At 42.2% G+C, this 14,625-nt stretch overlaps 1 protein-coding gene across 2 annotated transcripts; it reads right to left on the minus strand.

The window, feature by feature from the left end:
- Positions 1-8,655: 8,655 nt before the first annotated feature.
- SRP9 (signal recognition particle 9) lies at positions 8,656-14,413 on the minus strand. 2 transcript variants are annotated; one of them, XM_075042545.1, is made up of 3 exons: positions 14,257-14,413; positions 11,528-11,596; positions 8,656-9,442 (listed from the first exon to the last, which is right to left on the minus strand). In XM_075042545.1, the coding sequence occupies exons 1-3, from the start codon at positions 14,326-14,328 to the stop codon at positions 9,323-9,325; spliced, it is 261 nt and encodes an 86-aa protein (XP_074898646.1). In that variant the 5' UTR covers positions 14,329-14,413; the 3' UTR covers positions 8,656-9,322. The 2 variants fall into 2 exon arrangements, with proteins under 2 accessions (XP_074898646.1, XP_074898645.1); XM_075042544.1 differs by having other exon boundaries at positions 14,185-14,413.
- Positions 14,414-14,625: the final 212 nt, after the last annotated feature.

The following is a 14,625-nucleotide window of genomic DNA, read 5'->3' on the forward strand; positions in this document are numbered from 1 at the left end:
ATCAGGTGTCTTCAGTCATCCAGGAAGGCACATTCTTACCTCTTTAGTGCCTTCCAGTTCTTCCTTTCATGAAGCAGACAGGGTAGTTCAAAGTTCCTACCATAGAGATATTACTCTTGCATATATGTCTTCCTGTGGGCGTTAACCTTCATAAATTGCCAATTCATTAAATATTAATTTTTCTCTGTGGTTTAACAGTACTGGACATACGATGCTTCTGGTTCATGAGGGACTCTTAGGCCCTATGGCAGTAGCAGTAGTAAACAGCAACGAGAAAAGTAGTTACCTCAAACATACAGAGAACAGAGGAAGATTACATCAGGTTTAGTTCTTTACATGCATTCCTCCTAACTAGAACTGTTTTGGCTGTTTATTGTGAAAATTATACAGCTACCACAGCCTATCAAAGCAAAACACGGAGAGGCAAATACCACTAAAGCCAAAAGGGCCAACTGTGTCCTGGGGCGCACCAAGCACAGCATAGCTAGCCAGTCAAGGGAGGTGACTGTCCCACTCGACACTGCACTAGTTCGGCCCCACCTCAAGTACTGTGAGCAGTTTTGGGTGCCTTGGTGTAAGAAGGACATCAAACTATTAGAGTGTGTCCATAGGAAGACTCCCAAGATGGTGAAAGGCCTCAGGGACAAGACTTAACGAGGAGAAGCTGAGGTCACTTGGTTTGTTCAGCTTGGAGAAGAGAAGGCTGAGGGGTGACCTCATTGCAGTCTACAACTCCGGGGAGGGAGGGGGGGTAGCAGAGGGAGAGGTTCTGATCTCCTCTCTCTGGTGACCAGTGACAGGACACGAGGAAATGGAATGAAGCCGCGTCAGGGGAAGCTCAGGCTGGACATCAGGAAAAGGTTCTTCACTGAGAGCGTGGTCAGTCACTGGAACAGGCTCCCTGGGGCAGCGGTCATGGCACCAAGCCCACCAGAGTTCAAGAAGCATCTGGACAACACTCTTAGTCATATGGTTTAGCTTTAGGTAGTCCTGAGAGCAGCAGGGAGTTGGACTTGCTGATCCTTATGGGCCCCTCCCAACTTGAGATATTCTATGATTCTAAATAAGAGAAATGGAAAACATTAGCAACTCCATGGTCCAGCATTCCTTAAAGTTGTTTTTGCTTTAGAGTCTTGATCTTAGGTAGAGGAACATTACACAGCATTAGCTCCACCTTTAAAGCAGCTGGAGTTTGTTACAGCAAACAGAAATTAGGGAGAGGATGTGGCCATTATAGAAACCTATGGGACTACTGGTGTGAGGGGAACTGCAGAGAGTTCTGACAAAGAATCATATAAGCACAGAGAAACTGACAACAGATGTGGTTGGAGAACAGTTTTTATCTTACAATATAAGGAATGATTTTTAAAAAGACAGGTATTGATGACAAATTATTAGGGAGAATTGCTGATATCTAATCATTATGAGCTGTAGCCATGTAGGCAGTCATCAGCCAAATAAAACAATGTCAAGTAGTACGCACTTTGCATTACAGGAAAGTAAATGAATTGCTACAGTCTAGGTAGATTCCAACACAGAGTTTGTGCTGAAGGATCTTCTCATTCACTAAAGCCTAAGTGCTCTTTTTGAAATCCAGAAAAAATATTTTCTTATACTATTATTGGATCAGGAAGTTGGTCATGCAATTTATTCTGTGACACCTACGCACATACTCTTCACAAGTGTGACAATGCAGAATCTCCCTCTACTGAAGCTCAGATTTGAGAACGAAATCCTCTATTAACACCCACAAACAGAAGATGCATGCAACTGTGTCACAATCCTCTTCCCCCAAGGCAACCAAAAAGTCACCATGATCAACTACATAGAGGAAAATCAGAACACGTCTTAAAGATCTAAAGAGAGTAACTTTAGAAACAAATGAAAAAGAAGAGAGGAATGAAGGGTCAGAAAAGAAGAAAGCTTAATACAGAAGTCAAAAGAATGAGGAAGGAAAACTCTTCTCGGATTGTGAAATCAAAATAGTCCATTCTCACCACCAGTGAAATCATATCCAGTAGATGTTTCAGCATTTGTAGGTGTTTCAAGGATTGGTCACCTGGAGGCACCTTAAGAATTTATTGGTTTGGAGCTACTGCACACTGAACAGTTACTATTACAGTCGCATATGCCTTTCAACATGCTGATCCCTTCTTAAACTCCTGCCCCAACATCAGCACTTTAGGAACGTTAAGAATTACAACACAGTTTTATAAATCCATGATATAATCTTCACTTTCTATTGTGTGTTCAGTTCTCATTACTCCATTTGAGAGGCTACCTGGGTGTTATAGGCCTTTAGGAAGCAAATAATCTACAATCTTTGGTTCCACGCTTTCAGTACTATCCATATGAACTAGAACGATACAGAAACAAATTCAGACATAACCAGTTTTTAAGTAAATATTGCATGGCATGTACATTACAGAGCATTTAATGGGACAGTGCTGTGGTTTAACCCCAGCTGGCAACTAAGCACCACACAGCTGCTTGCTCACTCCCCCCCAGTGGGATGGGGAGAGAATTGGAAGAGTAAAAGTGAGAAAACAACTCAAGGGCCAAGACAAATACAGTTTAATAGGTAAAGCAAAAGCTGCGCACGCAAGCAAAGCAAAACCAGGAATTCCTTCCCCACTTCCCCTGGGCAGGTGTTCAGCCATCTCCAGGAAAGCAAGGCTCCATCACACCTAACCGTGGGAAGACAAACGCCATCACTTCAAACATCCCCCCTTTCCTTCTTCTTCCCCCAGCTTTATCTGCTGAGCACGACATCGTATAGTCTGGGATATCCCTGTGGTCAGTTGGGGTCAGCTGTCCCGGCTGTGTCCCCTCCCAACTCCTTGTGCCCCCCCAGCCTCCTCGCTGGTGGGGTGGGGTGAGGAGCAGAAAAGCCCTTGGCTCTGGGTAAGAACTGCTCAGCGGTAACAAAAACATCCCTGTGTCATCAACACTGTTTCCAGCACAAATCCAAAACATAGCCCCATACTAGCTAGTATGAAGAAAATTAACTCTATCCCAGCTGAAACCAGCACAGACAGAGAGGAGGTTTTTACAAGCAAGTCAGGGAAATTACAAGGTGGAAGTCATTTAGGCTGTGGTTCCATGGCAGCCTAAAGCCAATCTACCTGCTGGCTCTTCCGCTCCCATCGTTCCCCTCACCCCTGTTGGGAGCTCTCAACCTCTCCATTTCACCCCTGTAGCACTCATTTGACCTTTTGTGAAGCCATCTCAGCATACTAACCAGGCAGAACACCACACCAGCAGCTCTCGAGAACATTAAGGAGCTTTCTGATGCACTGATAAATTGAAATGATTCAGGTGAGGCTGTGAGGCACACTAGAATCAGTGCAACAGAGGCACCAAGGATCAGCAACCAGCTGTTACATTGACCAAGGCTGGTGCAGAATCCCAGTCTTTGCACATTTATTAGATGATCAACAGGGAATACTGCTGCAGTGGTTAAGAAGCTATTTGCAAAGCAGCTGTTTGCTCTGTTAAAAACATGGTTGGTTATTTGCATATTTAAATATAGTGCCATGTTATGTGGGTCTGCTGTGTGACCAACACAGAGAAGGTTTGCCTGTGGGCACAAATGAAAAATCCCTGGTGAATCCTGTTTATTTCTTTGGTTACTGCCCTCAGCCACATGGTAGCACTGCCACAGCAAATGTGTTTAAAAAAACTAAATAAAACCAACCCCAACCATCAATCACTCACTGAAAAGGTCAGGTTCCCTCCTGTCCCAAAATTTAAAAGGTATCTTTTATGGCAATTTAAAGTAAGACATTGACTTTCACACGGACATGTCCAAGACATTATTAGTTCATCGTCCTGCCTGCCGACTCCTTAGAGGAGCAGATGCCTTTGGGAGGTAACATCTTTAAGCCACACACAGAGTTTGCCAGAGCTCATTTGTCAGTGCCCTGAGGCAAGCCTTTCATCTTTTTGCCACATAATGATAGCAGAACTGTATTATAGATGGCTGTATTTACATGCATGAGTGATCCAGTCAAAATATGTATTTTTGCTAGCCAATGAGAATAGCAAATTCTCATTTGCTCACTACCAGCCAAAGCCATTCAGTAGGTGTCCAGAAAACTCAACCCCATCTCCAAGAAGCCAGTCTTTGAAATCTTGCTGTAAACACATGCCTATACTCAGGAAGATTCTGCTCAGTAGAAGGAGAACAATGCAGATTAGAAGTGGTATCTGTTCATAAAAGGACTAGACAAAAAAATGAAACCAACACGCAAACATGACTTCAAAGGAAAGAAAAACCCCAATCTCTCCCACGCCTCTCGATAAGACTAATGTTTTAAGTTCTAACAAAATGACTAAGAATCGCCACAAAAAAGGGGACAGAAGAATGTGATCCCTAAATCAAAACTTGCTACAAAAACAAAGAAAAACATCCTCAGAGCTGGTCTTGATTTAAATAGAAAACACTTTCATAAATACCAACACTACAGTTTAAGAGAAACACTATACTCTTAGTTTCATAATACCAACATTCACAACACCTAGGAACTGTCTTTATGGGGAGTACTAATGGGCTGAGCACACTGGTTCTTGCTGGAAGAGTGGGCATTTTCAGAGAACAGCACTCAGAGATGGCACTCATGACTTAAGACATTTTTAGAATGGCAGAAAGTAATTGCGTTCCCATTACAGGACTCTTGAGTACACACACCTATAACTAACTTCAGCACAGTGTAAGAAAATAAGCACATACCTTCACCAGAAACAAAGACTACATTCAACAATAGGGCCTGTACTTGCATGAAGGCAGTTAACTCTGCTATCACACTGTTACCATGTTTACCATGTTTTTATTGGCTCAGTTCCCAGAGACTTCAGTTTTACATGGTCCAGTTTAAGCCCACGTTCTCCTGAGAGCATTTAGTCTGTTAGAACAGTTACAGGACCTACACAAGGTTGCATAATAAGCAGGGTGCAGCAAATGACCGTGCCCTGTACTCTGCTGAATAAGTAATCTGTTTCTAAAATACCGTAGCATCATTCTCATCTCAAACCCAACATTTCTACAGACTAAAAAGCCCACATCTGCCTTCAGTGCATAGTAATTCAAATGAAATACTTCAGCCCAGCATAGAGGTGGGGAGGTTTATCTGGAAGCCAGTCTAAAGACTCTACTTATTGTAAAAGTAATAAGAGATGAAAGGCATGTTTTTGTCATCCACAGCAACAAAGACAATTCAACTCTTGCTTGTATTTGAATACCAGTCCTTGGACTCCCGAAGCCTTTGTAAAAGATAAAATCTTTATAAACAAACAGTTGCATTATCCTGACTCCTGAGTCACACAGCATCTACCTTTAAAGTGGTATCAGCTTTTCAGAACAGACAGCCCCATGTCTTGAAAAGCAAATCACTTAAGCAAAAAACTAGATGTAGTTCTTTATAGACTAGTTTCCTTTAAAAAGTTGGGAGATAACTTTCTTAAAGAATCTTCTCAAGAAGACTCCTTAGATATGCTTGATTAGATTTAAAAGTTACCTCAGCACAGAGCATTGTACAAAGAACAGTATTGTTTTCAGCTGAGCTCATACTCCCTAAGGTCACCCACTAATGCTCAGACTCTTGAAGGAAATGGGACTTGTGCAGAATCTGCAGTCTACATGAGAAGAAGTTATACCCCACCTACTTGCTATATATTCATTTTTCCACTTTAGATCTCAAACTTAATATGTGGTTACAGTATAATTTCTGTGTTATAATTTTATCTTCCCCTAAGCCAGGAATAGAAGTGAAAAAAGTACAGGTGCATTGGGGGACAACAGTATGTTACCATCCTTAATTAAAATGATTGAAGTGAGAAGATTTGTTCTGCCTATAGCAAGAGGGCTAACTCACCTTCCAGATGATGTAATCCTTTAAGATCAGCCTATGGTAATAAGTGATCATCTAAGTCTTACTGACTGCATCTGGCAGAAACCAGGGTTTCTTCACATTTATTACAGCAAAATGTTGAATATTACCCACTTCTATACTGCAGGAAGGCACTTACCAAGAAGAAATATAATTATTTTGACAAGTAAAACATTTTTAAAAGCACCTGCTTGGCTTCAGTTGCATTTCCCATTTAACAGACTCAGGCACCAAGGCATCCCATTTTCCAGAATAAATCTGTCACTCCTAAAATGTTAGGTCAGGATTTTAGTAGAAACAAAGGCCTCTTTCATAAGGACCTCTAAAATGAAGACCTGTGACCAAAATTCTCACTTCTACAGGTAATTTAAGGATCTTCCTGTAATCCAGTATATACTTACAGAATGGGCTACATACAGAGAAGCTCAGGCTTAAAACCTGAAGGAAAACAGAAGTGATGTAGTTGCACATAAAAGAGAGCTCAGACACAAAGCTGAAGTGCTGTGCACAAAGGAAGAATTGAAATAAAGACACTCAAGAATCCAGGAAGTGAACACCAGAAAAACAGAATAAATTCCATCGGTAAACGAATCCAATTTCTTTGTGCAATAACAAGACCCATATTCTCTGTTAAACTATCCTCACAAAACAATTACTGAAGGTAACTAATGTACATCAACAAAACCAGCTATAGCAAGAGAAAACGTCCTTTTCTTTTAATCATTCCACTTCTCCTGCAAAGGTTACCTGTCTATAACCGCAGATTGCCTGTCTGCTCCTGCGCTGCCTGTTTGCAGCCTGTAATTGGCACAAACTCCTAGCTGGTGATCAGAAGCATTTGCTGACATGCTGGGCTACCAAATTCACTGCTTCACATGCAATGCATTCAATCATCCCTTTGGCGCAGCAGCCATATTAAGCCGATTTCCTCATCACATACCAGTGGACGTGTTCAAGTAGTTGGCGATATGATGGACTTACTCATTGAAAGTTTATTAAGAAAGTGATCAGTGTACATATGCACACATGCACACTCTCAGCAAATAAGCACAAAAAAGCAGACCTTTGAGTTCACAGCTTTTCTACCACCCCATGAACACAGTACTGAAGTTGCCGAAAATTCCAGGACAAAGGCAAGAAGCACCTGTCTTTATAAAAAGTTAAGCAGTAGCTTTATCAGTATTCTTGTGTATTATGACTGTACAGAACTGCACTAGTTTTTCTGCGAGTATATGGAGAACAAGCTTAACACCACATACTCTTATGAAAGTAGCATTAATATTTCCTTATGGTTTTACAGAAAAAATTTCTGAATTTAGAAAACCAGAAATCCATTTCCCTGCCTCTCTTGCTTGACAACTGCTACTCTAATATATAGCACTGTAACTGCTCCCCTCTGCTAGACAACAGTCCCCTCCCTAAATTATATATGCTTAAGTATATAGCTTAAGCCTTTCAGCCACTTGGTACACCAAGATTCTGTCTACAGCCTTCTATTTTTATTTTTGTCCTCCGTGCACAATACCTCCAAGCAAATACCACTGAAGCCTTTCTGTACCTCAGGTCACAGAAGACATCTACATGCAAAACAATCTATAAGAGATGTCCAAAAATTACACTAAAATAGCTGCAGCCTTCTCACCTGCCAATTTAACAGCTTAAACCTTCACTTGTATGACTTTGTGTAGCAACCATTCATACTGCAGAACAATGCTTTAGACAAAAATGGCTTAACTACTTAATATACTATATTGCAAATATTAAGAAAATAATTCGGAGTATCAAGAAAAATTTTCAGCGTTACCAGGATCTTATTAAACTATGAACAAAGTTTAGCCTTCTCTCTGGATTTATTCGTATTTCAAAAACTAATACAAAAAGAAAAGCATTATATACGTACCAGTCCAGTCACTCCTGCCGACTATAATTTGAGTAGTCACTGGGAATTTAGCACTGCAGGATTTTCCAACAATATGCAACATTATATGTTCAACTGAAAGGGTACTCTAATGCAATATTCAAGCCTGGGGTTTTTTTCCGAGCCTTTGGCAAATGTGGGAACTCCACTGCTTCCGAGTAGCTCAATTCTTTTTATGTAAGTGACAGCAGGTAGCTATTTAAGTAGATTGTTTTGTTATATTTAAATGCCACTACAGACAAGTCTCTCTAAGGTTCTGCTTTACTGTCGTGGCTTGGTTTAACCCAAAACATTAGTCCTGGAAAAGCCTAGTTATACCAATAGCATAATTACATTAAAATATTCACCTGGTTTTAAGTATGCAAGATCTAGTCAAAGCAAGTATCAATTTCAGCTACTGGTTTTTCAAGCAAAAAGCCTTTGCAAAAGACAATTAAGGCTTCCATCACCCTACCAGAAGTAACAATGAGAAACAAGTCTAAGCCACAGGAGCATTGGTCTATTTTTGACAGTGGTATTTAAGTGTTTATTAAGCTGGTTTTCATCCATTTATTTAGTTGGCTGACATCCATCTGCCACATGTAACATTTGAAAATGCACAGTTAGCAAGCTGTTAAAATAAGGAATCTGGGTAGCATTTGGTTGCATTTTTTCTGTTAACATAATAGGCAAGAGCTTCTAGAATTTGTCTTGCTGATATACTTCAACCCTGCCTGAAGCAAGGGTGGGAAAAGCTCCCCTGCTAGTATAAAATAGGTCAAGTATGGAAAAATGCCAGTGACTTTTTTAATAACAGTATTTGCATAAGCAGAAAATAAACTCCCAGTTTTTCACTGATCTCTAGCAATATTCAAGCAAAGTTTTACTTTAATTTTTAAAATACAGAAGTTTAATTATTCAGCCAATATAACAGTTCTACAAACTGCATCACAGATGTTGCACAGCTCATGACCAAGATCAACACTAAAAGCTAAAATCTTGCTAGTGACAGTGCTAATACAAATTGGCAATTTTAACATTTCAGCTCTGAAAACATCCATTCTTCTATACCCCACTGATGTATATCATTTATGTAAATATTATTAGATCTAGTCATCATGCTACAGTATTAGTCTCGTTAATAAACCTTCTCACTGTGGGAGTACATCAGCATAAGGTATGAACACAATGAAATCTATACTAAATTTTATAGTAACTTTCCAGAAATATGCTTGTGGCCCATCAAATTCACACTAAAGTTCTGTAGATGTAAAACATTTACTTGTCTTCTTAGCATACCTAATGTGTAAGAATAGTTTTCTTGTTTGATTCCCAAAAATAAATAAGCTTTCAATTGAAAGCATTTATTTTCCTAGTTTTCCAAAGCGGAATCTGGGGCGGGGGGGGGGAAGCTTCAGACTTGTCATCGGTCCACTTCAGTACACAAAAGCATCTCCTGTCCCAGTATTCGTTCAAATCCAAGAGATATTTTCTTCCAGTGAAATATGACTGGAGCACTCGTTTTATTTTCAGCAATTCAGTCTGTTTCCATGGCAGCACTGCGGGATTCCTTAGCCACCATGAGTCGCATTAGCTGACTCTGGAATTTCTCGATCTTCTTTACGTCTTGCGCCTGGTCTGTTCTATACAGCAAACACTGTAAGAGAAAGTTGCTTAACATCAGATTTCACTTGAACTGTTTTTATCCTGTTTATAGTTGCAACAAATTTGTGCTTGGAACACACAAAACAAAGTAAGTATTTAAACATTCATCTGTGGCATGTTGTTACCATGAGACAGCACCAACACCTATCTACCTTGTTTTAAAATACACACACATCTGTGTTTACATTTAAGTTTCTCTGAAAGGCTCATGTCTTCCATTTTGAACACAGGAAAGCTTATGATTTATCCTAGTTTCTTCTCTCTCAAAAAAGATGCTAAGACTTGGGGTTTAAAGCTGTCTTCAGAGACACTCCTGTTTGTGTTGTCTAAAAACAGAAACAGATTTTAAACCTGAAATTACTTTCCTATTCTCTATATTCTGAAAGTAAGTTTATTTTGCCTTTCACAGTCCTTAATATTACACTGCCAGTGACATAAAATCAGTTCAGCATTTCCCACTGAAGGGGATCCCCTCCCCCAAGCAAAATCTGTTTCTAAGACAGTCCTAAATAAGGAACATCGCATCTAATTAAGATAAAAAGGAACTCCCTCATGTGACAAGCCTGTAAATGCAAAAGGAACAAGAGTAATATGCCAGTGACTTGTCTCAGAAAGACCACTTAGGTTTTTGTGGGTTTTTCTTTTCCAGACTAAGTAATTCCTTACACCTGTACAGCATGAGTATGACTGCCCAGGCTGATTTAACAATGAAAAAACCCAGAATGCTCCATTCTTCAGTGCTGTCAACACAGCAACTTTTGCCAGCATTAAATTCCTATTTTAATTCAGAGATAAACGGTAGAAAACAGGTCTTTTTTTCCTTTAGCTATATTAGTTCTACAGATTGAGCATCAAGGAAAACTTCCCTTCCTGCCTTTAGGAAAAAAACCAAAACACCAAAACCCAAAATGAAACCAATCCCCTGCCCTGCCACCAGTGTAACAGCTTTCTGTGACTGGAAGCAGGTAAGAAGGCCTGTAACTGACAAGAGTTCACATTCATGAATCACCTGACTCCAACTTTCCCTATGGAAGTTTTCAACTAAATCGCCCTTCACCTCCCCCTGTTACCAGCGCTCCATACTCAACATCTCACCCATGTTAAGCCCTATTATCCTATCAGGAAGTGCCATTATGGGAGTTTCACATCTCTCCCAAGTATTGGAAATACCAATGCAAGACTACTTTTCCTGGAAAAGAAGAAATCTGATTTTTTCCAAGTCTGAAGACAAGAGAAGAGCAGACTACTGTTGCTTACTCTGGACTGCAGAAAAACAGCAACTTGGTTATAACATCACTAGCACCAAGAACACGCTGCTGGTGTGCAGATCAGCATGCATACGCTGATGCATGCTGACGCATTTCTACCTGCTGCCCACCACCTCGCATCCTAACCCCTCCCACGCTCCTAAGTGCCCTCCCAGGCCATTTAAAACAAGGGCAACCAATAAGCACAGCTGCTCCATCTCCTTGTACAGCAACCCTTGGAAGGACACTGCCGAATTCCATATTGTGTATACGTTCCACAGTTTTTACTGAATGTATAACTGACACCATAAGAGTATTTCAGACAATGGGATCTCTGAACTGCAAGTGAATCTTGTCGTTCAGTCTCATAATCACTCCACCGTCTCATAATCACAAAGAAGGAGCTTAACATACAGTTGGAAGTTGTCACCACTCTGAGCAAATAAGGACCACTCTCTAGTAAACACATGTTTGAAAATGCTCCTGAAATGCTTCAGCAGAAGCTACCAATGTCATTCCATTAAGCATTTTCAGAGAGTCCAAGATTTTTGTAATGCTCATTTTCCTTGTATGCATAGAACCCAAAATAATTATGTTGGCACCCATAAAGAACACTGAAATGTTAGAACTTCTCCTGGACTGCACAGAGTTGAACCACAGGTCAATGTCAGTCACAGACACAGCAGCTAGGGAAGGCTGAACACAAGTTTTTAGAAAACTGTTAGGCACTCTCAAGGCAATGGCTAAGAGCTCCCAAGTTGACTGACAGCCAAATGCAAGTCCATGAGAGGTAAAATAAGCCCTGAAAGGGGAATATATTCCGTACTTACAGCCACATCATCCGTTACTTTGATACAGAGGTTCCCATCACAATGTCGATATTTGAGAACAACCCGCACCTGAAATGACAAACATTTTAAGAATTAACATCTATAGCTAACAATTCTCAGAACACATCTGAAGGAAATCTGCCCAGATTCAGACTACTTTTCATTATAATTATGTACTGCTTCACATTTTCACCACCTTTGTGGTGGTCCTCAGCTCTGGTGGCCACTAACCCGACAGCCAGGATGGTGTGGAAGTTAAGTCCTCAAACCTGGTGCGGAAGTTGAACCATCACATTTCCCTGCTTAACATGTTAAACTGGTACTACAGCAACATCAGACAGCTTAACATTGCTGTATTTACAGTGGTTTTGAACATACCCAAGGACCGTTGCAGAGACGTCAGTGACAGGTAAGATAAACTACGAGAGTCATGTCAATACAAGACACCCCCCGCCATTTATCACACTTCAGAAAAACTAACTGGAAGCGTGTGCTTATAAACTTGAAACATCTAAAGAAAAAAATAATTCTACATGAAGACTTGAAAGGGATTGAGTGGAGTTGGCTCAACATTACTACTTTTTCTTCTACAGTACCTAAACTATTATGTAAAAGTTGTCATATTTCCAGTCACTACAGTTATTTCAATAGCTGCACTGCAGCCTGCAGACAGATTTGGTGTTCTGATGTTTTTGCAAGCGGAAAGGGAAGATACAAAGAGTAACACTTTCAGAGTAATTAAAATCAGAGGACTGAAGAGAGTTCTTTCAAATTAAATTGCTTTCAAGACTCAAAAAGGCTAAATTTGAAGACTGAAAGCAAGCATTCAAATTCTCACTAAAACAGTTCCTACTGTAGTCACCTGCCATAAGCTTTAACCTATCCACAGTCCCTCTGGACTCTCAAATCACCAAAGTTCTCAAAGCCACAGTGATAAAAATCACATCCTCAGCAACTGACCAAGCATTAAACGCTTCCTCCTGAATGCAGAGCTGGCCACAGGGACTTTGTATCTATTGTTTCTAGCCTCAGCTAGCATCAGTAACTAGAAACAAAGCAAGGTGTCCTTCTGAGAACATTCTGAAATTGCACCATAAACAGGTCTTTGTTGTACAGTCACCTGTGCTAATGGTCAACAACCTCCTTGACTACAAAATATATTTTGAAATTCCTGCTCCAAGATGGATCTCATAACAGATTTACCCTTCTTGTTTAACAAACAGTCATCTTCTAACCACAACAGCTATGCAACTGTACATCTCTCGACTGAGCAGGCCCAAAAGCACAGGAAAGGCTGCCACAAGCAGCAGGCATAGACTCGATAGATAACTACCTCCCACAAAAGGCAAGACCACTCACTACCTAGCCTCACCAGCCCACAAAGAACACACACCCATCTCCTACAATTCTTTTTCTTCCTTCAGTTTCCGGACAAGCCCAGTTACATACAAAAGTTCCTCAAGCTAGTTCACTGGCAAATTAGAAGAAGGGTACTTGTGTTGCAACTCTGACACCCATATAAACTCCTTCATAAATAGATGAGTTTATTGCCATGGATAGGAAGAGATTGCCTTTGGATATCCCTTAAGAAAAGGAGAAGAGCAACTCCTGGCTGCACTGATATCCCTCCTCTTTCATTTAATTAAATGTTACAGAACATAAGAAGGTAAACCAGGACAATTTTATTATCAGTAGACAGGTGGCAATTGTACATGAAGGGGTCACCTAGCTAATTAAAGGCAGATGTTAAACACTACTTCAGAAGGTTCCTCCATGTCCTCTGTTTTTGGTGAGAAAAATTAGGCCTTTTTTAATGAAGTTTTCTCAGGCATATGAGCTCCATGTTACCTTCTGTGCTGCTTTTTGGCTGAATTATAATGCTTTTTCTGAAGACTGAAATTACTTTTAACATTTGCACAAACTATACTCGTGAAAAAGTTACCAAAACCAAAAAGCAGTCATGTACCAAGAAGTTAGTTCCTAGAGCAATTACTATTTAGGAAGCAAACACCTTCCAGTCTGAAACATCACTGCAGGCAACAATGCAACGTAAGAGCTAATGAACGCTTTAATTTTTTTAGGACGACAAATGATGCAGTCTTAGATGTTGCAGACTCATAAAATAAACAAATTGTTGATACACTCTTTGTTCAGCAGAACTCTTAATCCCCGTTTCTAATGCACAGGTACACTGTAAAGAAGCACAACGTCTCTCAAGTTCGGTTCTCCACGTTCGCACCTGTGGCTGGTAACAACACCCGAAACACCATCCCCTATGGACGTTTTTGGGGTGTTAAATGAGAATTTCCTCCTGCTCCGTGGGAAAAGCAGGCCAGGTGCGACAGCAGCGAGTAACCCCCTTCCCTGCTGCTGCTTCTTGCCTCCCCCGTGCAGGCCACTGCAACTACGCCTCGAAAATCCCTTCCAACCGGTTACCGCCGGCCGCCCCCGCCGGTTCGGCACCGCTGCTCCCGGCGCCTGCGGCACAGCTACCATCCCTGCGACACGCCGCGGCGGGCTCCGGTGAGAGCGGCCCGCCGGGTCTCAGAGGACCGTCTGCCTCCCCGGACGGCCAGAGGACACGGAGCGAAGGCGCCGGAGCCGCCCCCGCACGGCGCCCACCGCCTCACGCCACAGCCGCTCCTCCCCGGGCCTACCGCGGGCGGCGGGAGCCTCTCCGTCCCGCCCGCCCGGCCTCTCGGCTCCGCCTGGCCCGGCTCCCACCCCACCTTCATGGGGTCGGCGAGGTAGAGCTTCTCGGCAGCGCGCGTGAACTCCTCCCAGGCCTGGTAGTGCGGCATGGCGGGGCCGGGCCGGGTCGGACCGGCGTGCTCCTCCGCTCCTCCCGCCGCCGGCAAGATGGCGCTGAAGGCGGGCGGGCGTCACTGCAAGCCGACACCTCCCATTGGTCGGCGGGAAACTGTCGCCCAATCGCGAAGCGCATGACTCGGAGATTCCGGGCCCGCCGGCGGAGCTCGGCCGACGGGCCCAGAGAGGGCAGCCCGGCGGGCGCCACGGTCGCCACAGCGACCCCTGCAGGCGCGGCGGGATGCCGGCACGCCCCGCCCCGCCCATCGGTGGCTGCGCCGCCGCGTCGG

This window comes from Buteo buteo, chromosome 12 (genome assembly GCF_964188355.1).
Source record: "Buteo buteo chromosome 12, bButBut1.hap1.1, whole genome shotgun sequence".
In the NCBI taxonomy this organism is placed as follows: domain Eukaryota; kingdom Metazoa; phylum Chordata; class Aves; order Accipitriformes; family Accipitridae; genus Buteo; species Buteo buteo.